The 26,317-nt window shown below is 38.2% G+C and overlaps 2 protein-coding genes and 1 pseudogene across 3 annotated transcripts in view; 1 reads left to right on the plus strand and 2 right to left on the minus strand.

Annotated features, from left to right (window-relative positions):
• Window positions 1-2,657, minus strand: part of LOC145488627 (cilia- and flagella-associated protein 221-like) — a 22,177-nt gene extending 19,520 nt beyond the window's left edge. Inside the window, exons 1-4 of the mRNA XM_081467527.1 lie at window positions 2,461-2,657; window positions 2,259-2,359; window positions 1,252-1,338; window positions 1,014-1,109 (exon numbers count right to left, since the gene is read on the minus strand). Coding sequence (XP_081323653.1) covers window positions 1,014-1,109; window positions 1,252-1,338; window positions 2,259-2,359; window positions 2,461-2,611 — 435 coding nt within the window. The 5' untranslated portion in view covers window positions 2,612-2,657. The remainder of the gene's footprint in view (window positions 1-1,013; window positions 1,110-1,251; window positions 1,339-2,258; window positions 2,360-2,460) is intronic.
• On the plus strand, window positions 1,289-14,304 carry LOC145488633 (ATP-binding cassette sub-family F member 2-like). Of its 2 annotated transcripts, none has more exons than XM_081467538.1 (11): window positions 1,289-1,355; window positions 4,860-5,058; window positions 5,902-6,156; window positions 6,635-6,737; window positions 7,626-7,721; window positions 8,327-8,446; window positions 9,064-9,153; window positions 9,876-10,049; window positions 10,342-10,470; window positions 12,593-12,796; window positions 13,610-14,304. In XM_081467538.1, the coding sequence occupies exons 2-11, from the start codon at window positions 4,871-4,873 to the stop codon at window positions 13,718-13,720; spliced, it is 1,470 nt and encodes a 489-aa protein (XP_081323664.1). In that variant the 5' UTR covers window positions 1,289-1,355; window positions 4,860-4,870; the 3' UTR covers window positions 13,721-14,304. The 2 variants fall into 2 exon arrangements, with proteins under 2 accessions (XP_081323664.1, XP_081323663.1); XM_081467537.1 differs by lacking the exon at window positions 1,289-1,355 and adding an exon at window positions 2,736-3,125 and having other exon boundaries at window positions 13,610-14,044.
• A 1,142-nt stretch (window positions 14,305-15,446) lies between these two features.
• LOC145486978 (histamine N-methyltransferase-like) lies at window positions 15,447-16,645 on the minus strand (annotated as a pseudogene).
• Window positions 16,646-26,317: the final 9,672 nt, after the last annotated feature.

The following is a 26,317-nucleotide window of genomic DNA, read 5'->3' on the forward strand; positions in this document are numbered from 1 at the left end:
CACCGTCATAAAATCTCCTTCTTTAATGATGGGGGCCTCAAACTTGGCCATTTTGATATTTTCGACATGCTTTTTCCATTTCTGGCATAATTAAGTTATAGCCCATAATTTTATGAAAAATAAGTCACGGGATGGCTTAGTTGCAAAGGGCCTATTGTTTAGTAGGAAGGTGTCTGCCTCAATGAGAGATTAGTGAAAAGAAAACAAGTGAACCTCAATCTTTGACTAGCCAGCCAAACATGTTTCCACCTTTGACTGATGTCTATCTTAAAGTGAAATAATTAGCTGTTTATTGGTAGGTAAATTAAACGCTGTAGTGAGCTAATGGCCAGGGACTACGAGACCATTTTAAAGTGGCAGGGCTAAAAAATCTGGCCTAGACAAGCAAGCATTAGGGGCAGGACTGTCAATAAGGGCTGTAACACCTAGCACCTGTTAAAGCCCACCAAACTTGACAGGCCTTTGATGCTATGGGTGAACCTTCCTGTATTGTAGTTGATATAATTCATCCATAAAGTAACAGGTTTGTCACAGGTGTGAAGATTAAGGCTACAGGTGAATAGACCAATTTCGATACATCAAAATTCAGCCTAAAACAATAGACTTCAGTACAAGGCTCTCGTGAATAACTACAGAGTTTATGGGGTTTATGGCCCAGAGCCTCATGCTGAGGTCTATTGTGTTAGTCTGAATTTTAATGTATCAAAATTGTTCTATTGAAACTTAATGACAGCCCTGAGGGGTCTCTGTTCCACTTTTTTTGTAACTTCCATATGTAATGCAGTCCCTATAATGAAGCTGACATTTTAAGCACTAACCAGTCATCTTTGCCAAGGGCTAATGACCAAGGTCTAATGCTTGAAACGCCAGCTTCACTAACTCAATATCAGTTGTTCACCAAAAGTTTTGTTAGAAACTGATATCTTTGTTCTTCCATAGAGTGATATCCACTTTGAAAATGTCCAAACTGCATAGAGATGTATATATTGGTAAGAAAACCTACGATTGGTTACCTTGGTATGAATCCGAATGCAATCATAATAATATCGCCATTCATCAGGAGTAAACTCAACAACAACTTCAATAAACATTCCTGGCACAAGCTTCTCCTATAAAAAGATATAAAAAAAATCATCTTGAAACTTGCATGTAAAATTTAATAACTTATTTCTTAGGCTTTTTTCCCTTCCAAATGATTAAAAGAAAAGCCAACAGAAGAATACTGTCATATGTATGCCATTAACAGTTTACCTTCTTGGTGTATTTGATGTAGAAGTACTTGGTAGATGGTGGAAGAATGTGCATTCTTTGGCTTTCATCAGAAGCATTTGCTAACCTCTGAGAAACAAAATTAGGTATGTCAGGCCTATGTGTATTTTAGAAATTTATATGTTAAATAAAGCTACAAAGGCATTTGTCCAGGGGCAACTACGAAGTTACTCTAGTTATTTGAGAAAATTAAGAAGTATGAATGAAGAAAACACTCACATGTGAAACGCACGTTTTCAGTACTTAATTTTTCTTATGTTCTCAATGTACTGTATAGTGTTATGACAGTAGCAAATTTGCATAAGATTTGCTACTTTGTTTGTAAAAAAATATATCATTCCTTGTTATAATATTCAAATTTCATGTCTTAAAAAAGAATTACTTGACTTGTTTTTTTTTTTTAACTAAATTTACATTTACTTCATATAGTCTCTGAACTGTACGTGACGACTACAGGAGAAAATCTCAAACTGGAACCTTCCTGTATTGGCTGAGTGATAGTGAGGTCAATGTGGCAAGTTCGAAGTTTTAGATTTTCCTGTAAAGACCAACATTTGAGTTTAATAAGTTGTTTATCGAATGGTTTTTTGCTTTGCTTTGGCAGTACAGGAGAATTAAATGCCCTAGATATAGCCAATTAGAGTGCAAATTATGTTGGCTAAAAACACAAGCTATAGAATAAAGTGTTGCAATGTCCCAGAGTCTCGGAATTAAACATAAATAGTTAAAAAAAAATTATTATTAAGTTATTGATTGTAGAATACATGAGTCAAGAACAACACAGTAGTATTCTTAGACATTCTAATAATCTAGCAGGAGATTTAATTTGATTTCAGAACTTATTATGACTCTACTTACATGAAAGAAATTACTTGTACTTCGGCCTTTTTGCATTTGATTTTTCATTTGTATTTGTTTATGAATTACACGAACATATAGACAAAGTTAGATGACATTAAACGGGCACTAAAATAGAACATGACACTCACGAGGGTTTTGGTAATTTTTTCACCAACTTGAAATCCACTAAAGTGAACCACAGAAGGTTTGGCTTGCAAAATAGAGTTCTGACCAACTTTGGTATATATCTCTGCAAAACCCAAAAAATTGTGAAGTCGACCGTCAAAAATCACAGGGAAATCCGTACGAAAATTCAATTAACAAGTGTTTTTCACTCAATAATACACTTACTTGTTTCCAGGAGATGATTAGGCACTGGTTTATTGATCACAGGCGCCACATAACTATCAAAACTTTCCGAAACCATCGGTCTAGTGCGGGCCACCGCCATTTTGAAATCTCTCAACTCTGGCGAGTAGTCATGGAAACATGGCGGCACCATGGCGGTGTCAGCGGGTTAACCGTGTCAGCGGCTAAGTGAAAATCAAATCCAGACTCTTTCGACTGAAATATTCTGAGAGGACCTGGAAACAAGAATATACTGCACATGTTATCTGTGGCGCAATCGTGATAAATTTTTGTTTGCAATCGTGTTCCTCATAACAGAAATTTTTTTCAATTTTTTTAGCCGGGAAACATAACTATGCCTTCAGAAGCAGCGAAAAAACGTCAAGCAAAGAAAAAGGCTGCCGCTCAGTCCAGAGGCAAGCCAAAACCGGCGGTAGATTCAACAGAAAATGGAGTTGAAAACTCGAGCGCGACAGAAAATGGCGCCTCCGTAAAGTTGGATTTGTCAAACCGTTCGTGCACCGGCGTTTTGGCTTCACACGAGCAGTCGCGAGACGTGAAGATTGAAAACTATTCTATTACTTTCCATGGCGTTGAACTTTTAACTGATACAAAACTCGAGTTGAACTGTGGTCGTAGATACGGATTATTGGGACTAAATGGATGTGGTAAGTTATTCGTGCTTCGTTGTTTTTTCCAATTCAACACATGGCGCGTGGTAAATTTCTTCTGGCCAGATTCTGGATCGTCGAAGTACTAATAAGGCATTTTGAATAGAGATACATATTTCAAACATTTCGATTTCAAATTTCTCTGTTTATTCGTCTCGAATGAAACTTGTCAGTGAGCGGTTGAAGCAAGCAAAGTCTTCTGACAATATTTCCGGTATTCGAAGTCCTTTGAATTCTTCACCATAATGCATCATGTTGTAATGGCTCGCTCGCCATCTTAAAAAATCTGTTTTTCCATAGTTTTCTCGAAAACTGATATTTAGTTTAAGTTAAAGTGATCCGTGTACATGGAGCTGATAATCTAGATTCTGTTTATAATTCAAGTTAAGCTTAAATTTGTCGACATTTATCCAATTCCTTCTTGGTGAGACGTCGAATTTATACAACCGAATTTAATCTCGATTCGTTACAAAAGTAAAATGGGATACATTTGCCGTTTTCTTTTCCTTTATTTTTTTGTTGTCTTTCGGTCTATTTAGCTTTACACTCGTTTGTGAAAGGCATTATTATACCTTATGACCTTGTCAGTACATGTACCGTACGCTGTGTTATTAGGAGGAATTTTAGTAGAGTAGAGCCATTAAACACTGGTCTGCCAAATGTTTGTAGGTTACGGGTCTGCGCAGTTGGTGAATTTCCTTTGATACATGTATATTTGAACCCAGCCTCTGGATTTAAACAACTGCTTGATGAACTTGATCAACAAAAAAATTGTCCTACTGTCTCATTTCAAAAAATGAAATAAGCAAGATTCAACAACAGTTCGTTGTTGTTGTTTTATCAGTTGAACAATAATAAAGTATGGGTTATTTACTGACCAAGTGTGAGGTCAAGATGGCTGGATATATATATTGCCTATGTAGGTTCCATTTTGCGTATTTTTGTGCCAAGATTCAGTCAAGTCCATAAACATGCAAAAACAGGAATGAGGCCAATATCCAGCCATCTTAACCAAGAGAGCTTGATCATTGGAGGTTTATTATGTGGCATACAGAACACCTTTTTCTTAATGGATACAGAGGTTTCATTAAGAGCCAGGCACCGGGCAATTGGCCGGCTGTGACGACAATTTTACCTGCCTGGTTTGACCAATTAGTGAAAAGTTTTTCGTACAAAGAAGTTCAGTTCTAATAGTTTTTGCCCACCTGTGAAAATCAGTTGGGCTCCTGCTGAGAGCATTAATGAAACCCCTGCAGACACTGTGGGTAATTCCAAGCAGCAAGATATCCCCATGTTCCCCACTCAGGTGGCCAATCACAGTGCACCGTATTTTATTCATCGGGCCTCCTTGTGAAGCTAGCCATGTAGTATTATTCATTTGCCCCTCTTAGATATTTGGATGAATAGAGCTAACTTGACACTATGTTTTATTGCCTCTTTACACATACATGTACCATATCATATCCAACGCACACGCATGGAATAATAATAATACAGTGGAACCCCTTTAATCCATTCAACCACACACCACAAAAATCTGTCCGTATTAACAGGGTGGCGGTATTAAAGGGTTCTCTAAATAAGACAATGACTGACTGAGCTTTTGTTAGGCCCAGAATGGCTGTAATAATGAGGTGGCCATATTAACAGGGTGGCCGTAAGGCAGGGTTCCACTGTAATATTTAAATGCAAGCATTTTATGTATTTTGGTTGTTTTTATTGTCTATGCAGGTAAATCCACCATGTTGGAAACAATAGGAAACAGAGACATCCCAATTCCTAACCATATTGACATATTTCATCTTAAGAATGAGATGGAAGCGTCAGATAAGACAGCGCTTCAGTGTGTTATGGAAGTTGATGAGGAGAGAACCCGTCTTGAAGCTGAGGCTGCTGAGCTCACAAAGCAAGGGGATGAAGGAAGTGAAAGGTACAAGGTTGCATATTGTTCTGTTTGATGCACATTCTCATTCCTCAAGTCTTCAATGCGTACTGCGTAAGTTTGATGAAACAAGCAACTCTTGAGAGTTAAATTACAGGCTCGATTTTGATTGGTTTTGAAAAGAATGGAAATGAGCAGAAGTGAAACTGCAGCACCTTGATCGACGCACAAGTTTGTTAGCTAGGCATGCACAATTCAAACAGAAGTCTTTTATTTTCAGACTTCAAATTAGATCCTTCCAGGGTCACTTGTTTCTGGTCAAGCGGAACAAAGTCTCTGGGTACAAGGTTGTTGGATGCAGTAAACAGATGTCGCTCTTTAACTTTTTGTGCACAGTATTTATTCTTCCTCCACACAAATGTTTGAGATTTAGACTTAAAGACCTCCCACTCTACAGAGATTAGCTGCTGAATGTCCTGACACTTCTGATCTCTTGTTTCTGGCCATTTCATTTAATTTCTGATTTCTTTCCCACTATGTTCTCCTACACTGGTGACTCTCTGTACAGTTAAGTCTGGCCACGTGGTAAAGGGGCATCCGGACCTGAGTATAGCTGGTGTTGTTTGCATACATGTATTCCCAAGTTCAACTCCTCAACCGCACTTATAAATAGTCAACTGGTCTGCCTCTGCCAATTGGGATTCTTAACCATGTTATGTTAATGTATAATTATTTTTAATTTTGTTTCATTTAAATTGTAAAATTAATTTATGTTCTACTAAGCTTAAATTGAAATACTTTGTTTCTTTAAATAACAATATTATTGCAAGGAAGATGTAGATACACTCCAGTAGTGGTGTAATGAAGCCAAGAAATTGTATATTCTTTTAGATTATTAGATATCTTTGAAAGGCTTGACGACCTTGATGCAGACAAAGCAGAGACAAGAGCTGCTGAAATTCTTGATGGTCTTGGATTCACGCCTTCCATGCAACAGACAAAAACAAAAGATTTTTCTGGAGGTTGGCGAATGAGGATCGCTTTGGCACGAGCCCTTTTTGTTAAACCCACACTTTTGTTGCTGGATGAGCCTACAAACCATCTGGATTTGGATGCTTGTGTGTGGCTAGAGGAAGAGCTTAAAAAGTGAGACCTGTTAATTTCATGTTGATAATAGCTTTGCCTGCCTGACTGACTGACTGATGTACTTACTTTCTGACTGAATGAATGTCTGTCTGACTGACTGACTGTCTGTCTGACTACCTTTACAGATGAATTTAATTTAAAGCTTTAGAAAACACCCCATAAGAGTGTGCACTCTAAAAGTAATTAACTCAATAGAAACACAGAAGGAACATATGTCAAGCTATTGATGTGATGATGGCAATTACAATAGCAAAGATAATTTTATATGATGTGTGATTAATCAAAATTTAAATAAGTGATTTTCCTTTCTTTTTTTCAGAGTTTCAGAAAGAAATAGAAATCTTCCGCTTTTGTTTCTGTAACTAAATTAAGAAACACAGACTGGAATTATCTTCTGTTTCTTAAAAAATTACATTTATAAGTCTTGCGCTGTAGTTACTGTAACTTGTAAATCATTCACACAATGCATTTCTTGCAGTTACAAGAGGATATTGGTGATAATATCGCATTCACAGGATTTCCTTAATGGAGTGTGTACTAACATTATACACATGCACAAACAGAAGCTTGTGTATTATGGGGTAAGAAAAAAAATTAAAAAGTTAAAAATTGGGATTCCAGTGTATATACTTTTAACTACCAATTATTTTGACGTAGCCATTGTAGAGAAAGGTAAAGGTAGGTTAATTCTGCATATGAGCCAAATGGCCTGACAGGCCAGAGCTTATCCCAGTATCTGTAACATGAAGTGACTAACAATATTTCAACCCCCTCCTGGATGGGATGCTAGTCCATCGCAGGATTACCCCCAGCATTAAATTTGCCAGCACCCATTTGTACACCTGGATGAAAAGAGGCACTGTGAGAGTAAAGGGTCTTGCCCAGGAACACATTCAACACAATATCCCTGCCCAGGGCTCAAACCCAGAAATAAGGAGTCAAGTTCACTCCGGCATTTAGTCAGGATTTGAAAAATGGCCATTGAAATTGGGCTATAGGGCCTGCTAAAAAAGAACAATTTATTAAGCAAGATGTATATGGAAAATAAAACAATTTTCTTTAAAACCTGGCCGTCCACATGACAGGTGGACGACCATCTGGCTAAAAGCTTGAGTGCAGTAACCATGAGGCCAGCGCACCTCCACAAATTGTAGGGAAACGGTAGAATCAATGTTATTGAATCAGCTTAAGAGGCACATCTGAGGGATACTGGAAAGGTAATTTATTCTGGGCACACCTGACCATATCTGTGACCAATCAAGCTGTAGTCCTGGATTTAGTTACTTAATTAAAGAAGTATCTTTTTGTTAACTCAAAGGTGTAACCTACTATGAATACCAGTAAACCTTGATTTAAAAAAGGAGTTTATTCTTATCAGAAAAGTAGATATTGTGTGTACCTCATTACACGTATATCCATGTAATAAATCCACAATAAATTAATCCATGTTTTATTTCTGCCTATTCAAGGGTAATTATGACTCCTATGTCAAAACAAGGGCAGAACTTGAGGAGAATCAGATGAAACAGTACAGCAGAGAACAAGAACAAATAAAACACATGAAGGTATGTTTTTTTAAGTGACAGAGATTTTTTAACCAGAGCTCAACTACCCTGAGTGTACAACTGTGTACTACATGAAAATGGTATTTTTATCTGGCGATAGAAGAATGATGACCTAAAAGGCCGAGTTTTAGCAGCTGTCAGTTGTACTGAGAAGCTGCAATGGACACAACGCCTGAAGCGATTTATTAACAACACTGACTTCTTAAGCCAGCTGTGTACCTGACTGTGGTGTGTTGTCCAAGTACACTTACTGTAACAAAAAATGCATGAGAATTAATTATTTGAATTTATATATGTCCTCACACCCAACGGATTCAAGTTGAAATTCTCCTTACTGTTGTTGCTATACATAATGTAATTTAAACATGTCTTACTTAGTCAGTTAGTTTAATTGAATTTTTCAGTATTTAGTTACTATTAATAGGAAAATTTACTTTTTGACAAGTTTCCTCAGTCTTGATAGGAAATTGTATTCTTGTGACCTAAGATAAAGTACATGTATTTCATTCAATATAAACAGTTGAAGAGCAGCTGAAAGTACATTTAGTCATACTCACTATTATCCTTTCATCATATTCCTTCTTTTGTTTTTGATTTAACTGTAGGACTACATTGCCAGGTTTGGTCATGGTAGCGCCAAACTCGCAAGACAAGCACAAAGTAAAGAAAAGGTTCTTGGTAAGATGGTGGCCAACGGACTTACTGAAAAAGTCACTAAGGACAAGGTAATGAGAACTGCCTTAGTTTTTTCTTAATCCTTTATTCATCTCCAAGCTCTAAAGTGTGGCTGTCATTTAATTAGCAAATAGAGGATAATGGTCAAGTGGATCAGTTGCATTAATGTGTCCAAAATGTTTGTACATGTATTCTGGTATCAAACTGTGCCTTCCTTGCACTCAGAACATGTACTTTCGTCTGCAACTGTTATAAATGGATTGTCCTTTATCCTCTTTGCATTTCAGAGTATAAAAACATTGAAACAGTCTTTCCCTTTGGGATTTGAGTCCTTTTTTATCAGGATTTCCTTCTGTTTCTGAACAAACATTTTTTTTATGAGTGCTGTCAAAGACAGGTTAATAGTTAGTGTGTTAAACTTACATGTGTTGCATATTGTCTTCTCTAACTTGCAGTTGTTTCTCAAAAATCACTAATGCCAAAAAATGATGGCCATGATTATGATGGAAAGCAACTTAATTGTCTCTTTGGTTGTAACATTCCTTCTGAGGGTACTTCGTACAATACAAATCTTACTAGTTCCAGCATCCTTTAGTAGCACCATTTGCCCTTTATGTGTCTGTGTGTATCAATGGTGACATGTTAACCATTTTTTCTGTGTCTGCAGGTTTTGACATTCTATTTTCCTGACTGTGGCAAGCTTGCCCCTCCTGTGGTCCAAGTACAAACCATGAGCTTCAGTTATGGTGTAGATAAGGTAACAAGTCAGAAGTCACAGTGCGATACATGTACCTGTGAGAGAATTATCATTGAAAAGGAAAGGAAAGAAAACTGAAATGTCTGGTGTAATTAACCCTCAATCTGTCCTTACTTAAGTGCTAGTTCACAATATCAATGCTCCTTGTTCTTTACTGTATATAAATCCCAATGTTTCCTCTGAGTTTTTTCTTGACCTCAAGGCAATAATTATTCTCTAGTAATAGATGATACTTACATTTGTCCCCCTGTCTCTGTGCAGATCACTTCTCTATAGCTAGCTATACCGGTACTGTAGAGGGACAGGGAAGAACTGGGGGTCTTGGTACTTTTCGTAAATTGCAAAATATGTGTATGAGTATATCCATATTCCCCTTCCCCCACCCACAAAAGGGATTGGAATTTCCTGAGGGTGGAGGGGGGGACTCAAACATTTTGAAGAAATGTATGAAGCTTAATTGGAATTTGCAGAGGGGCGAATCCCTTCCATGATTCTTTTTTCTCTCAATCACCACTTCCTGCTTTCTCTCCTTCCACCTTCCATAGTGTTCCCACCCCCTAAACCCCTAACCCCCTCCCCACCTCCAGTTCCACATTGTTTTGGGGCTTAGATCTAACTGTACTTGCTGTCTATTTAGAGAATGGTTTGCAGTGAAAAGGTTTGATTACATTTGTTGCTTATTAAATCATAACATTCAATGTATTTTTATCTGTTTCATTCAGCCTGCCATTTACAAGGACTTAGACTTTGGAATTGACTTGGAGTCCAGAATAGCTTTAGTGGGACCCAATGGTGCAGGAAAGTCTACACTGCTGAAACTGCTTGATGGGACGTTGACACCTACTGATGGGCTCATACGAAGGCATAATCACCTTAAGATTTGCCGCTATCATCAGGTTTGACAAAACCTCCTCAATATTTAAATTATTTACATGTAACTATTAAATCATGAAGCAAAGTTGGAGAAAGTTGTACACCGTGACTTTACTTGTTTTCTTTAATCAATAACCACATCAGTCTGCATGATAGAAAGCTCTTGAGGAAATTCTTCAATCCCAAAATGTTTGAACTATGTCACCAGGGGTTGTCTGTTTGTTTTGTTTTGAATTGTTTTGTTTTGTTTCCATTTTCTGTTCTACATGAACATGTGTGGGATGTCAATTTTTCTGACATTGTCTTCTCTCACAGCATCTCCAAGATATGTTAGAACTGGACATGTCAGCCCTTTCATTCATGATGAAGTGCTTTCCTGAAATTAAGGAGGTTGAGGACATGCGGAAGTCGATAGGGCGATACGGGCTGACAGGAAAACAACAGGTTTGTAGTGATGTATCATCATCCTTATCGAAACAGTGTGGGAGAGGGAAGAATACCTTTTGGGAAATTGAAAACTAATCTAGTAGGTGATTACCTTGTGAGAGTGACGCACCCATATGGAGTGTTCCTATAGTTGAGTTTTACGCCCGAGACAGTTTCAAAAATTATAGGGGTCTTTGCTGATGCCAAATGTTGTTTACATTTTGCCACATCAGCATACAACTTTGTGGAGAGACTGCATCATCATAATTGATACAAATTGTCTTGAAACATTTGAAACTTAGTAATGTAAACTCAGCTCTTAGAGTGTAAAACTGAAGGAGATACAGGGCTGTGCTCTAGCATGTCCCAGGTACCACAAGTACATGTAACTAACTTTTGCCTTTGGGTGACTGGAAAATTTTACTTTTTTCATAAAAGCTTGTTGCAGGGCACTCAGGATTTCATGGTCAGGAACCTTTGGGCTCCTTATAATTTTTCTTAGACCACAGCCTTGAGATATTGTGATCCTAACTTATGAAGTCTTGGGCTGTGCTCTAGAAGCTCCTGGGTGCCACAGGCAACTAACTTTTGCCTTCAAACGACTGGAAAAACTTACTTTTTCTATATAAGCTTAGTACTGGGCACCCAGGATTTCATGGTTAGGAACCTTTGGCTCCTCACAATTTTTCTTAGACCACAGCCTCTAGTCTGCATTTTATTTCACCCAGAGGCAAGCCTGCAAATAACAGTCGGTCATCGGACAATAGTCCGGTAAATTTGAGGTTTTGACAGGTAAAAGCTTAGTGTGGTCGGACAGTCTGACCGGGCTTTTCTGCTAAACGAAAAATATTTTAACTGGAAATTTGTGACCGAATATGAAACAAGTTATTTTATTATACTGCCACACAATACTATGGAAAAAAGCTTTGTTATCACAGTTTCGTTTTAATTCCATTTCTGAGAAATAATTCTATCACGCACAGTGCATTGTCTCAAATGTCACGTCGAATTGTAAACACGCCACATCAGCACTACCATTCAAGCTTCGTGTTAATGTACACATTTTGCACTGGTGTCGTGACAGATTGTGAAGCCCCATTTAGTCTGAATTATGTTTGTCTGAAAAACTACTAAAATCTGAGTTCTTATGTTGTTACTTGTAGTTTGTTATCTGCAAGTGTTGTGGAATTAATTTCTAGTCGTAATTTGACCCGATTGAAACATTATGCAAATTGGATACACAGCCCAAATTCTCACTTTTCTTTTATCTGAATGCAATCGCTTTCAAAAACTTTCAAACCTCTAAAACGTAACCAAATGTTTTTCTCGTCCTTATGATCAAAAATCAGTTGTAGCTCTTTATAGGTGTTTTTAAGTCTGTGATTCAATATAGTTTGAATTAGTTTCCGTGCCGTAGACATGTTTCTGTGAAAAGCGTACAAATGCCTAATCAGTCATGCTTTGTAGACTAGTCACCAGTCACGACCACTTCCAATTCGAATTTCATCTAATTGCGCAAATTTTTTATTCAATTGACCCTGAAACTTTTCAGGGGAAACTTGCCTTCAGAAAAAGTTGAAGAATTCATTTCAGCCAATTTTCAAGTCTCTGAATGCTATTGTGAGTTTTTATACTGACAAGCTGTCTACGCAGGATTTTCCAGTGGTTTTCTGGGGAACTTGGTATGTGGGAAAATATGGAACACACGTGTGGTCAAGTGAGTGAAGGCAAACTAGGGGTACAAACGTTTGTAAATTTGTCAATTTTTAACAGTATAGTAATACCTGACTTAATGTAAAGGTCCCCTGTCTGTTGCTAGTATCAATTTTACACTCAATTGACTTTGCAACATTTTGGCGAAAGGTCTACACTGACATATCAAAATGTCTCAAATGTCTCTTATTTTTAATTTCTAACAACAGAAAAAAAATTGTCTGACCAGACTGGCTTTTTGTCAGGTCAAAACTTGTCTTTGGCCTGACAAATGACCTGCTTATAGACAAAAATTATTTGCAGGCTTGCAGAGGGGTCATTAGAATCACATGGTTTTAATCTTGTACAGGTGGGTAGGGTGGAGTCAATACATGGATTTCCTCATAAAAGAAAGTAATCAGTGATTTATCTAAAATCAAAACTACAGATCTGTCCCATGCGGAACTTATCTGATGGCCAGCGTTGTCGGGTGGTGTTTGCTTGGCTGGCTTTTCAAGCACCTCATCTCCTGTTACTTGATGAACCTACAAATCACTTGGACATGGAGACAATTGATGCTTTAGCAGATGCCATCAATGACTTTGAAGGAGGACTGGTGTTAGTTAGTCACGACTTCAGACTCATAAATCAGGTAAATTTTGAATCAAGTGAACCATGACTGATTATGTGTCCAAAGCAGGCAAAACCTTTTTTTAACTGAACTTCTTTGTAAGAAAAACTGCAAAACCTTTTTTAACTGAACTTCTCCTTAAGAAAAACTTTCCTCGAGATGGTCAAACCAGGTGGGCAAAATCATCCTCACAGCCGGCCAATTTGTCTGGTGCCCGGCCCTTAATAAAACCCATTTCATATCCATGATGGTCAAACTCTAGGGTCTCATGCACAGACAAGACCATCATGTTCAATTATTATGAGATTACAGCTCAATAGATTTCATTTGAATGTTAATTTGTTGGTTTAATTCACCATCCTGTCATGTAGCATGACAAGAAGTTACCAATCACATAACGTGCCTCAGTTGTCCCCATGGCGAACTGTGTGGCAATCATTTAGGAGAGATAATACTTCTCTCGTGGCATCAAAGTAAATATTATTAAGAATGCCATGAAGGTGGTACCAGTATTTACATATTCAAAAGAATGTTCAAATGTTGTTGTTTACAGTGGTTAATGCCCTTAGCATTTTTATGTGGATTACAGTTCAGAACCTTGTTTATCTGGTCACCAATGGGCCACAAATATCTGGCAATATTGACAGGTTGTCACGGGGTGGCCATACTAAAGGGGTCCTTTACATAAAAAAATGACCAATTGAGTGGTTTTTTGGGGGCGAGAATAAAGTGGCTGTAATAACAAGGGGGCCATACTAACAGGGTAGCTGTAAGCCAGGGATCAACTGTATATACTTTTCTATTGTCAACTCTGATTTTATTCTCTTTGTGTAGGTTGCGAAGGAAATCTGGATTTGTGAAAAACGGACAATAACACCGTGGAAGGGTGGCATTTTATCCTACAAGCAAGAACTAAAGAAGAAGGTCACCAAGAAGCAAAAATAAAAGCAGAATTATATTTAATACGCAGATTTCACAATATGTCAGAAACCGACTAACTCGGGACAGACTTATTCAAGATCGATGCCTTAATGCCCTGGTATCAAATTGTTTCCAGAGAAAGATGGTGGCACTCACCAGTTGTGCTATGCATTATCCTTGTCTTAGTGACAGCCCCCAGCATCAGCTAAGCTGGATCATACTCGTTCAACTTGTTTCTTAATGGCAAGGAATGGCTTGTAAAATATATTCAAAATGTTCAGACCACAGTGAATGTTACACTGCTACTGTATATAATTTTATGTACTTTGCAGTTGCATTTTGTTTCTGTATCCTAGACAAGTTTCATACAGCTGTTGGGTTCTTTTCACAAGTCTGATCACACTAATTAGTCAAATGGGCTTATACAATTCTGTAAGGGGTTTTAGATGGGCTTGTAAATGTGGTGGGGGGAGGGCTTACAAGCGGAATAAAAAAGCATTTCAAAATGAGCTACGGCGCCAGTGGCATTCATCAAATTACTTCCTTCACTTACTGGTTTTAAAACATCGTAATAAATCAAATTCACTTCATTTCAAACTAGAGGGGAGTGTAGTATATAATGGTGGGGCGGGGGGGGCACTAATATGGGCCTATAACCTGTTAGTTGGGGGGGAGCTTATAGACAGAAGCTTACAGTAATTCATCCTGGTCAAAAACTTTTTTTTTTCTTCTTTCTTTCTTGTGTCCTAACATGTTTTCAGTCCTAACTTCAAAATATGAATTCCACCTCCTTTTCATTATGTAATGTTGAATGCATGCCCCCAAATGCCCCCTCCCCTTTGGGTTCCATACAGAATATGATGAGTCAAGAAATACAGTTGAACCTTCGGTTGCGACCACCGCTCATAAGCAACCACCTCTCCTCAGTGACCAGTTTTCCAAAATACCAAAAGTTTCCAAGTCAAATCACTATATTTGGAACCTCTTGTAAGCAAGCACAACCATTTTTAGAGCTAAAAGTTTGAAATTTTCCTTTGTTTTTAACCTCCTGTAAGCAACCACTTGACAGATAATGGAGCGAAAAATGGATAATAAGGTGTTGTAACACTATCATATTCCTGGCTAGTACAAGAAACGGAAATTTCTCAATGGGAAGACCTGGATTTTTTCTCGAACTTGACTTATACATGAATAAAACATTACATTGGCATTGGTGCATTGGGTAAGACTGCAGTTACCATGTTCTAGTGAGGAAAAATTTTTACCCATTATGGTCTAAGCTCTCGTAACTGACCACCTAGGCTTGACATTTTGGGTGGTCGGTTACGGGTTTGACTGTATTAATAGCCCAGGGGGGAATCCCCTTATAACAAAGACAGAGGTCCTTAGGGGTTAAAAAGCAGGTTTTGGTACCTCGATCTTAGTGTGTTCAGCCTCAAAAGGTCCACAGCAGGAGCTTTCACAATACCTTTAAGGGTATTGAGCCGAAAAAAATATGACGAGATAGCTGACAATCAACTTTACTAGTAGGTGTTCAAAGCAATTGTCTAAATCAAAATTACAAATTTTGAAAGTGTCAGTTGTTGTTTTCGAATTGTGCTTCCAAGGGGTGAAAGAAATTTCACCTTGCTCACAAAACAGGATCTTGATACCTCTTAGGGATTCTTTTCAAAATTTCCGACGAACACCCCCGTCCTTTTTATTTGGGAGTGCACCGGGATGACCAATTGTCCTTCGAAAGTCAAGAGGGTCATTTATACAAAAGAATAAGCGATTCACTTTTGTCTCCCAAAAGTTTTCCATCCTTGACAGTAGTGTTGTCTTTAATCAGTGCAAGTAAATCTTCTAGCAGTTGTTTATCCGCCGTCTCACGAAAATTCAAAGTGTGTGTAAAGAAGTCGAGAAGCAGATTTCCTTCGGTTGATTTCTCATCAAACACATCGGTAACATCAATGGAATACTCCTGGCTGTATATTTCATGCTTCCAGCCCTTGTCGTTAGCAATCTTGATGATCTTCTCACTTCGCCCGTAGCTCTCGCTGACTATACCCTGACGTCTTTTCCTTAGCTTGGAAATGCAATACAGTAGATCCTTTCCATCTATGACACATACCACAGCTCCACCGCCACAAAGTTCGTTCTCAAAACAATGAGTCAAAGCCAGTTCGAAGTCGATATAGTAGAGACTGTAGAAAATGAACGATGTGAAACTTCTTGATTGGTTCTTTTTGGCCTTCCACGTACTCTTGAAAGGTTTGCGGGCAAATTTCGATCTCTGTCAGGTGATCGTCCAGTGGTGTTGGCAGGTTTTCAATTGCAGCTTCGTAGAGACGACATGAATATTCATTTGGTTCAAGAGCTCGGTTGAGAAGCTTGATTCGAGAGCCGTGTTGTCTTTTATATAATTCTCGCTTGATTACTTTCAAGGCTTCCAAATCTGTCTTGCCAGATCCAGATCCGACGCTTAAGATATTGAAACACTCAGGTCGTTGTTTGTGTAGAGTCCTTTCAGCTGTCCTTTGAATCAATTCTGGCAAGTGATCTTGTAACAGCTCGATGATCTTTCTACGTTGTCCGCGTTTTGCGTTATAAACCTCTAAACTGTTGACATAATGCTCTGACGAGTCCGATATGGGGCGCCGTTTGTAAATTTATTATTTAGACCGAATTTATGCCATTTTCCCCTTATTTATAAATAATTGGAAGTGCCACAAAATTTGTTTATAAATAAGACACAAGAACTTGTCCGTTGATATGTAAATAATTATTTTAGGTACGTTCTGATTTATAAATAATGTTTTACCATAGAGTTATTATATATAAATAATAAACTAAACAACTTCAATTATTTATAAATCAGGTCATCTCTAAAATAGTTATTTACATATCATAAAGTTTGTAAATCCCATTATTTATAAATAAATTACTTCGCTGGGGGTGTAAACTCATTATTTAGAAATAATAAATTTCACCTCACCGAGTGTAAATTTATTATTTATAAATAATGAACTTCACTGAGTGTGTAAATTTATTATTTATAAATAATGAACTTCACTGAGTGTGTAAATTCATTATTTAGAAATAATGAATTTCTCCTCGCCGAGTGTAAATTTATTGTTTATAAATAATGAACTTCATTGAGTGTGTAAATTCATTATTTAGAAATAATGAAGTTTCGTTTCACCGACTGTAAATTTATTATTTAGAAATAACGAATTTAACCGTGTGTGTAAATTCATTATTTAGAAATTCATTATTTAGAAATAATGAAGTTTCATCTCGCCGAATGTAAATTTATTATTTAGAAATAATGAATTTAACCGTGTGTGTAAATTCATTATTTAGAAATTAATTATTTAGAAATAATGAAGTTTCATCTCGCCGAATGCAAATTTATTACTTAGCTCTTATTAACCGAGCTGGAGGTCTGTATGGGAGAATCTTGACCGAGGTCGTGAGTACAGACCGAACGCAGTGAGGTCTGTACACACGACCGAGGTCAAGATTCTCCCATACAGACCGACTTAGCTCGGTTAATAAGATGTTTATTATATGGCAAAGAAGAAAACTTTAATTCGTTTAATGTAACTGGTTTGCCGACAGTTTGCTTGCGAACGGCGATGAGCTTAACTTAAACCTGCCGAAATTTGCTCGTTCTCCTTACTTGTTTGTTTTGTCATCAGGCTTTTTGGCAGTGCCATAAATGATTGAGAAGAAAATAAAAGAAAATGGTGAACATTTTTGTATTTTAGTTTGCTACTTTGTCAACGCAAAATGAAACCGGTCTAGTTAGATGCCGGTCTAGATGGAAAAATCTAGACCGCGGTCAATATCGATTTCAGCCAATAATATTCGTGAATTCGGTAGTTCCTAGTGTTTGTGAGACGCAGCCATATAATAATTAGAAATAATGAACTTCACTGAGTATGTAAATTCATTATTTAGAAATAATAAAAGTATGAATGACTGACCCAGCGTCTCTTGCCCGATCGATTTCGGAGGCTTTTTCTCGCGCTATAAGTGAGACAGTTAATGCTGCCCTTGCTCAGGTACGTATGCAGCCTGAAATTCAGCAGTGGCGGATCTAGGGGAGGCCCCCCTCCCCCCCCCCCCCCCCCCCCTATTTTGGTTAATTGAATTTAAGCGAGAATCACGCTTCAAATATCTATTATGTAGTTCTTATTCACTCAACAATTCGGCAGCTCACACTGCAACAGGAACAACGACAACGACAACAACTACTCAAAGGCCGAGGTAACAGGTAAATTTTAAGCCAAGAAATTGCTGCATGAAGAAAATGCAGAACTTTTAAAATCGGGAAATCGAATAATGCCTTTAGATGTTTAGATAATTCTTTGTAGCCTGTGAACAGGCTCACGTTGGAGCACAAACGCGCTCGGCGTAGCTGAGAGCGAGAAATCCACGGGCGAAGCCGCGAGAGGAGAAAGTCACTTTCTTGGCGCCTCTTTCCCGCCGATCGCTATTCCTCTTCGTCACTCGCGTGTTTGATTCAAACGTGAGCCCGCTCGCAGGTTAAATTCTTTGTGACCTTTGTGACCTTTGGACGGATAGCTGTGTGACACACTTTGTTTGGCTTGATGAAGTCACGGCTGGGCATGTCTATTCCAGGCAAGTCTAAAGATCGTACACGTGGAAAGCTAAATTCATTTACGTTTAAACCATTATTGAATTTCAATAGAAATCAGACCTTTCACTTAACACGCCAAGCGATTTTTATTTTCTTCATGCAGCAGTTTCTTTTCTTAAAATTTACCTGTTACCTCGGCCTTTGAGTAGTTGTTCCTGTTGCAGTGTGAGCTGCCGAATTGCTGAGTGAATAAGAACTCCATAATAGAGAGTTGAGGCGGGGGGTTGGGGGGGGGGGAGAACGGGCTCCCCGGGCCCCTCCCCCAGATCCGCCAGTGCTGAATTTCAGGCTACATACCGCCGCCGTTACCTACTTGAGCAAGGGTAGCATTAACTGTCTCACTTATAGCGCGAGAAACAGCCTCCGAAATCGATCGGGCAAGAGACGCTGGGTCAGCCATTCATACTTCCATTATTTCTAAATAATGAATTTACATACTCAGTGAAGTTCATTATTTCTAAGTAACAAATTTACACTCGGCGAGATGAAACTTCATTATTTCTAAATAATTAATTTCTAAATAATGAATTTACACACATGGTTAAATTCATTATTTCTAAATAATAAATTTACAGTCGGCGAAATGAAACTTCATTATTTCTAAATAATGAATTTACACACTCAATGAAGTTCATTATTTATAAATAATAAATCAACACTTGGCGAGGAGAAATTCATTATTTCTAAATAATGAATTTACACACTTAGTGAATTCATTATTTATAAATAATAAATTTACACTCGGCGAGGTGAAATTTATTATTTCTAAATAATGAATTTACACTCCCGGTGAAGTAATTTATTTATAAATAATGGCATTTACAAACTTTATGATATGTAAATAACTATTTTAGAGATGACCTGATATATAAATAATTGAAGTTGTTTAGTTTATTATTTATATATAATAACTCTATGGTAAAAGATTATTTATAAATCAGAACGTACCTAAAATAATTATTTACATATCAACGGACAAGTTCTTGTGTCTTATTTATAAACAAATTTTGTGGCGTTTCCAATTGTTTATAAATAAGGGGAAAATGGCATAAATTCGGTCTAAATAATAAATTTACAAACGGCGCCCCATAGTCCGAGACGAAGGAACACATGTCTCTTCTTTTAAAACTAACCACGCCTGTGTCTCATCCTCACGGCTAACACAAGGCTACTAGTCGCCGCCAGTAACATGAAGGGGACAGGTCTCAAAAACCGCTGATTGGCTGGGGACTTTTTTTAAGGACGCGTGCGCAGAACGTTGACCGCTGACTTACTGCGGGGATTGGAAGCGCGAGGGGCCCGAAGCGCGATCGAGTGGCCATTGAACGGTAGTTTGTGTGAACTGCGCTTGATTGTGCTCTTTTCACCACAAGTTGGTGCTTTTTCCTTGGCCAGTTTGTCAGTATACTTGCACTTTTATCAATGGTTATTTATGAAGAAAGACTGGGTTGTCGAGGATGAGCATCAAATCAATGGATTGCAGTTGATGTTTGCCGACAACGACGATGTTAGCCTGCGCTTAGAGCACAGCAAATTCGGCGCGAAATTCTGCTACATCCTTGCATTGGTTTCTGTTTGGGATTTGTATATAATGGAAGGATCTCTGGTGGATTCGTTTCCTTTTAAATTCTACCCTGGTCCCAGAGGTTTTTCTTCATTTTTCTTTTCGCGAAGCGGCGAGAAAGAAAAACCTCGTTTTTCTTTCTCGCCGCTTCGCGACTCGTGTTTTCACCACTTCGCGGCTCTCTCGTAGCTCTCTCGTGCGGAGAAAAATCAAGAAAAATCTCTGGGACCAGGGTATGTAAATTCAGAAGCGCTCCGCAAATTTTGCTTGCTTTGATGTCATCAACCTTTTTCCTGTAATCGATCATCGAACTTGTCATCCCCTCGATTCTCTGACTCTCTATTTGAGCATTCTTCTGGTTCATCGTCGTCTTCATCTCCACTGTTTTTGTTTTCTTCAAGCTGAGCTGTCATTGGCATACACCTCAGCTCGTACAGTAAAAGTCAAGAATAAGAAATTGGTAAGCAGAATTCTGTATACATACAGTTAAGAAGGTCATTAATAACTTACATTGTACAACTTTCAAAAATAATAGTTCATTATATTATGTCCACTTCACAATACATGTTTGTGATGTTTCCACCTTCCAATAAAATTCCATACCAGTGGCCATAGCACCTGACCATGCAATGTCTTCATTACTTAAGAATTCGAAAATGGAAAAAACCAGGAGATTCTTAACCATAATTATTTTGACAATTTTTTTTTAAGTTTTTCTTGAGTTAATTTCAACAATTTACCACAGGTTGAATGATTCTGTTACAGTTTTGAGGCAATTTATTGCTTCTAAAGCCTCCTCTTTTGAAAATTTGATTTTCCTACACAGTTACAAAACTAGCTACCTTCTAAAATTAGAGTGAAGGATTTCAATCTTTTTCCCTGTGAAAACTTCAAGGTGGTTCTGAAAATTATGTGCCATACCTTAGCAGCACAAACCATTTCATGTCCTATGTCTTGCTAAATTCTTAAAGCACACTGCATTTTTTACAAACATAGATTACTTTCATTCCTTAAAACTTTTTTCAGCATTTGACCAGTTGAACTCTTTGAATTGCAGAGGGAGATGTTGAAGGAAGTTTTTGCAGTGATAATTTCCTCTTTCAATGGATACAACACCAAGGAGATGCTGAACGTCAATAGCCCCTTGCCAAGGGCGGACTGTGCCACCCTCCATGGTCATGTGAACATTGCGGTGACTCTTAGTGATATCATCTCCCAAATCAACTACTTCCATTTTGTTGTGACTTTGTACATCCACAACTGCAGTGCACATATGCCAAGTGGTACTTGCTACGGAACTTGTGGACCAGATAGTGCTTGGCATGCAAAAAAATGTCTTCCTTGATGAAGAGCCTGAACTTTCTATTCTGCAAATTTTGGGTGAAACACTGTACATTTCTGCTCTCGGAGTATACAGTAACACTAAAACTTCTATCATAACTCTTATTGGTATTACCTCCTTGTATTAATGCAAAGTAGACTCATCTTCTGTCTACGATCATTGATTGGACAATAATTTTGTTATGATCCACAACAAATTTTTCTGTTTTCTAAGTTGGGCACAGAGTGGAAATACCAAAAAATTGCTGGCTCAGACTAACTAATTTAATTCCAGTTGATGATTATTAGCAACATGTGATCTCACGTTTATTGCCTCCCTTATTAAACAAATTTTGTTTTTGTACTCCTGTCTTCTTGTCTGTCGACCAAGGTCTTTTCATAGTTAAGTAATGGCTGTGGGTGGCGGCTGAACCCAAGAACCATGTACATATCAGTGAACTGTGACTGGCTCCTTTCATTTTGAGATTTGAGCCATTTGCCCTCTGGATTGGGGAGTTTTTCTAGCAGGCACACAAACACAAAAAGATGTTATGCCAGATGTCCCTGATAAAATGCAAAGTAAACATTTTGTCTCTGAACTACTGTAGATACATGTATTTTGCAAGTGACCAAACAGTCCAGCAGAATGCTGATCACAGAAAGCTTCCATTTCAGTCAGATCATAGAGGTGTTTACCACCCTTGTGTATAGTGCTTCAGCTTGGTCAGTGCTCTGTGAAACTGTTGAACATGTTTGCCAAATTCTGGTTCTGCTACAAATGTTCACAACATTTTAAAGAAGCTCAGTCACGGTTTGCACATGATAAAAAATTTAGCCTCAATTTTTCAAATTCGTTGTTTGTAATCCATGTTAATCTGCTTCATCCTTAGCCATCCTTGTTCCTTTATGGTTTATCATTGTCTTTGGTGTTTTTCTATCTTATTAAACTGTTATTTTCAGGTTTCCTACCATTTAAAGGTAATTTTGTATGTGGCCAAAATAACTCAAAATACCGTGACTGAGCTCCTTTAATTTCTACCGGTATTAACAGTTGAGTACAGTCAAGGATAATATTATCTTGATACCTTCATTAAACATGGGTTAGCACTTCAGCCCTTTTGTTGTTTATTAGCACTGATGCATGCTCAAATATAGTTAAAATTTGTAATGAGCCTTGACTACAGAGTGATGGTTGACTCTAGGGGGAAAGGTTTATAACGATCCCATTCTCAAACTGCAGCTTCTTTTGGATTTTGCAAAAACTGACTTATTTGTCTGTTTTCAATTTCAAATAAGAAATTAAATTTACATGTTTGATCACAATTTTTTTTTCACTTGAATGGAATGGTTGGGGCGGAGACTGGTGATGCACAACTTGCCAGTCAAAATAGGGTTATAGTTACTTTGTGTTTTCTCCAGTAACTTTGCACTGACTTGTTCAAGCTCCTCAACTACATTGTGTATGCTTTCATGTTGTAATCTGGCGACATTTAAGTTAGCATTCTGCTGAATGATTTAAAAGGTCTGATGTAATTATTTTGATGCTATACCTGTATACCTGTGGGGAAACGAGATTTGATAATGATTGGTATTTTTTCTTACAGACATTTTCATTGAATGATACATTTTTTTCTGACATTCAGATTCATGAAGTAATTTTTTTTTTTCACTTTAAATCCTAAATATTGTTTTTTGGGTTTTATATTCCAGCAATACTTGGATCACACATTGACCCAGGAGTGCTTTATAAATCTGGCTCTCTGTTTTTATTAAAAATCAATAAGTTGAGTCTTTTAGGTTGAGTTGTGTCAACTAGTAAAGCATTTTCTGTATGTTAAACTTTTGGTACTGATGCTGGAAAGCCCTTTTTAGGGATGCTCCGTAAAGTAAACGCAGGTATTGTATGGTGCAAGATAATTTTTCTTTATTGCTTCAAAAGCAAAAGAAACCATTACAATGCCCTGATCAGAAGCCAGTGAAGTGCTTATGCTACCAACCTTTCATCCTACTACAGTGTACGATTATTTTTAATTCTGAGAAGTAAGCTTGAATATAAGCTTATGTACCTACCTATTTCGGCGAAATATAATGTTTGCTGCAAACTATTCGCTTCTGTGCGTCTGCTTGAATTAACTTAAGCTTAAGTGTTTGTTGCAAATCCTCGGGTTTAAAGAAAGCTAAATCGCTGTGGTCCAGGCTCTCGAACACTGTAATGTTAGGGGTACTTTAGTCAACCTCCCTGATCAGGTGTCACCAGCGGAACTTTGCGGAAAGCAACAAGTTGTCTCGTTTAATATTTTTCCGTGAATTTTCATTTGGCCGAAAGAACAGAAAAAATACCCTCCCCTAATTCATTTCATTAACAGCGATCTGATCGAGTAATCCTTTTCTTTACCGCCTCGAAGGGCCCGTTGTCCCTTGGCGCATATTATTGATTTCCACAAAAAGTACAACAAGATCTAAGAGAAATCCAGTTGCTTGTTTTGAGTTAGGTAAGCTAAATTTTTCAAAGTGGATGCACCTTGAAATGGCGGGAAAAATTCGACAGCTAACCGTGACGCTGAGAAGAAAGACTACAACTCCATCTTGATATTCTAAACAAATCCTATTTTATTTCACATGAACAAAGAGAGGCGTGCAATACACTACAATAGAGCATTGATTAAATGATGGGAATTACAATCTTGATGGTATTTAACACGAAAGGAACGCTTAATGAGAAAACAACTTGTCTCTACTCACAGAGTCACTTTTTGCATCCGCTCGGACGAGGTCTTGCCGTCAGATTGCCATTAATCCAGCCATTATTCATCGTTAAAGAGCTTCACTGAGCTGCTCCTTTCGGTTTACGACCATATAATGCCTTTGGGAAGTGTTTTCTCAAAACCATGGAAACGAAAAAAAAGTCATTTTTGATATTTCCTTGCGGAAGAAACAACGATAACGTAGTCCAAATCTCAAGCTTAACAAACACTGGGCCGTCTTAACAAACGAGAAAATCAGAGTCCAGTTTCTCTTCCACCAGTAGCGAACGTTAACACAAGGGGGAACCAGGTAAGGGTGAATATTTTGTAGAAAATGACCGCCGATCTCACTAAACACAATGCCAAGGCAAACTAGAAACGTCGAAGGCGTAATTCAACCGATTATGGAAGTTTGAATAAATGTATGAGCAGCCTGATGAAAGGCTGAATTACGTGGCGAAATCTTATTCGTCGTCCGCCATTTTGAAACATTTGAAGGCGGGAACTGAGTGCGCATGCTCAGCGGTTTTTGAGACCTGTCCATGAAGGGTTATATGAACAAAAAACCGCTGCTCTTGTGTATCGTCTTTTTTGTTTCCCTTGACCCACCGGAAGTAAAAGCAAACGCGTGTGTGAGTTGTCGATTGGAATCTTCGTTGTACTTGAGGGTGCACCGAGGATCTTGGTATGATCTTGGTACTACCGAAAATTCCAGGCGAAAACTATCGAGTAATCGTGTATATTGTTTGGCCTTGCTTTGTCACGTTACTCTCTAAGTGAGGATCGCATGCAAGAAGTATGCGTGAAAGAATAATGTTGCATGTTTGTTGTTTGCTCTGCATCGTAACCAGAGAAACTTGCCGAATTAGCCTGATCATTACTGTTAAGTCGAGTTATGACTTAACTTAATGCCAAACTTCTAGAGGCTTCTAATTTGCAAAAAAACAAAAACAAAAACAAAACTCCTGCACGCTTTGCGTGCCTATGTTTTAAAAACGTCTTCGCTTCTGCAAGCATTGCGTGCCACTTATGGAATTTGCGCGCAAGGCTTTTCCACTAGCTCTCTCTGACCGTCTCTCTCTGCTGTCTCTCGATCTATAGTTTCCGATACAACCCAACTGGATAAAATGTCGTTGTTTGCGTTAACCGCCGGAGCACATTATGTAAGAAGTTTAAACGTCTTCACGGCAAACCCTGAAGAATTTTATATATGACGAGATTATGTACCGCCACTGATTCAGGACCATTCAGAGTCTTCCATGGTGTCAACAACGATCGCGTTTTAACATTTTAAGCCCGTTAACCGATTTATGCGCGCGCTCGCGCGCGTTGCTAAGGAGGTGAAATTTCATGGTTTCTTACGTCAGCCTGAGCGCGGAAAACAAAAACAATTCAATAACTTCCAAATTCGCTTACATTTTAGATGTTTTTCCTTGTGTCTCACAAAATGCAAAGTAAAAAAAGTACAAGCAAAGACAAAATAAGAGAAAGACGAAAAAACAAGAGCAATAGAAAGAGAAAAACTAACTCCGTGTGGCTTTGTTTGATCTGACCGAAGTGCGCTGGTAGTGTAAATTGCGGATTACAAGTGAAGCGATTTGCTTTCGGATAGCCAGTGTTAATTGTAACAGCTTTCCGCATGGCGGAGGAGGAGGAGGAGGAGGAAGAGAGATTTGCTAAAAATATTTCGAAAAAATATTTTGTTTAAAGACGACGTTTCGATGTTTGCTGTTAACGTTTGCTGGCAAGTCCAAGTGAATGAAAATGGCAGACCAGACCCTCATGGCTCGCGAATATGTAAATTAAGATTTCCTAAGAGACTAGAATAACTGAGAAAACAATAATTTATGATAGTCTCGTTTCTTTAATTCTTGCTTGATTTGCATTTCGCGTGATAAACCTCTTAACTGTTGGCATGTAATGCTCTAGCGAGTCCGGGACAAACGAAGGGATGCATGTCCATGATATCTTCTTAACAATTCATTGATTTGGAGCAGAAGGACGAGACGAGTCTTAGAGGTCCTTACATGTACCCTAGGTCGTGTGTATGAGGACACATATTGTACTGGAGAGTTTCGGTATAATTTGTGTTCCCATACATGACACGCAGACAATATCTTAGGCCCGTATACCATCCGTTGTTCAACAGATGAGCCCGCACTGTTGCACTCAAGAGTTCTTTGGCATGTTAGAGGACCTATGGGAGCCGTACGGGAGAGAGCGGCGAAAATCCCCCGGGCGGGGAGGTCGGGGATCTTCGTCGTCTCGCTTGGGGGTGTATAAATCAAGGTTTTTGGGTCTCATTTCATGTAGGGTGGTCAGGTAGAAACGCCTTCATTTCTAGC

The sequence above is a fragment of the Orbicella franksi genome, chromosome 5 (genome assembly GCF_964199315.1).
Source record: "Orbicella franksi chromosome 5, jaOrbFran1.1, whole genome shotgun sequence".
In the NCBI taxonomy this organism is placed as follows: domain Eukaryota; kingdom Metazoa; phylum Cnidaria; class Anthozoa; order Scleractinia; family Merulinidae; genus Orbicella; species Orbicella franksi.

What these genes read in the sequence shown, in the direction of transcription:
- LOC145488633 (XM_081467537.1), top strand. Translation starts at nt 2,813, where the DNA reads ATGCCTTCAGAAGCAGCGAAAAAACGTCAAGCAAAGAAAAAGGCTGCC. An exon ending in AAAAAGTCACTAAGGACAAG is followed by an intron (nt 8,447 to 9,063) that starts GTAATGAGAACT and finishes CTGTGTCTGCAG; the next exon opens with GTTTTGACATTCTATTTTCC. An exon ending in GGCTGACAGGAAAACAACAG is followed by an intron (nt 10,471 to 12,592) that starts GTTTGTAGTGAT and finishes TCAAAACTACAG; the next exon opens with ATCTGTCCCATGCGGAACTT.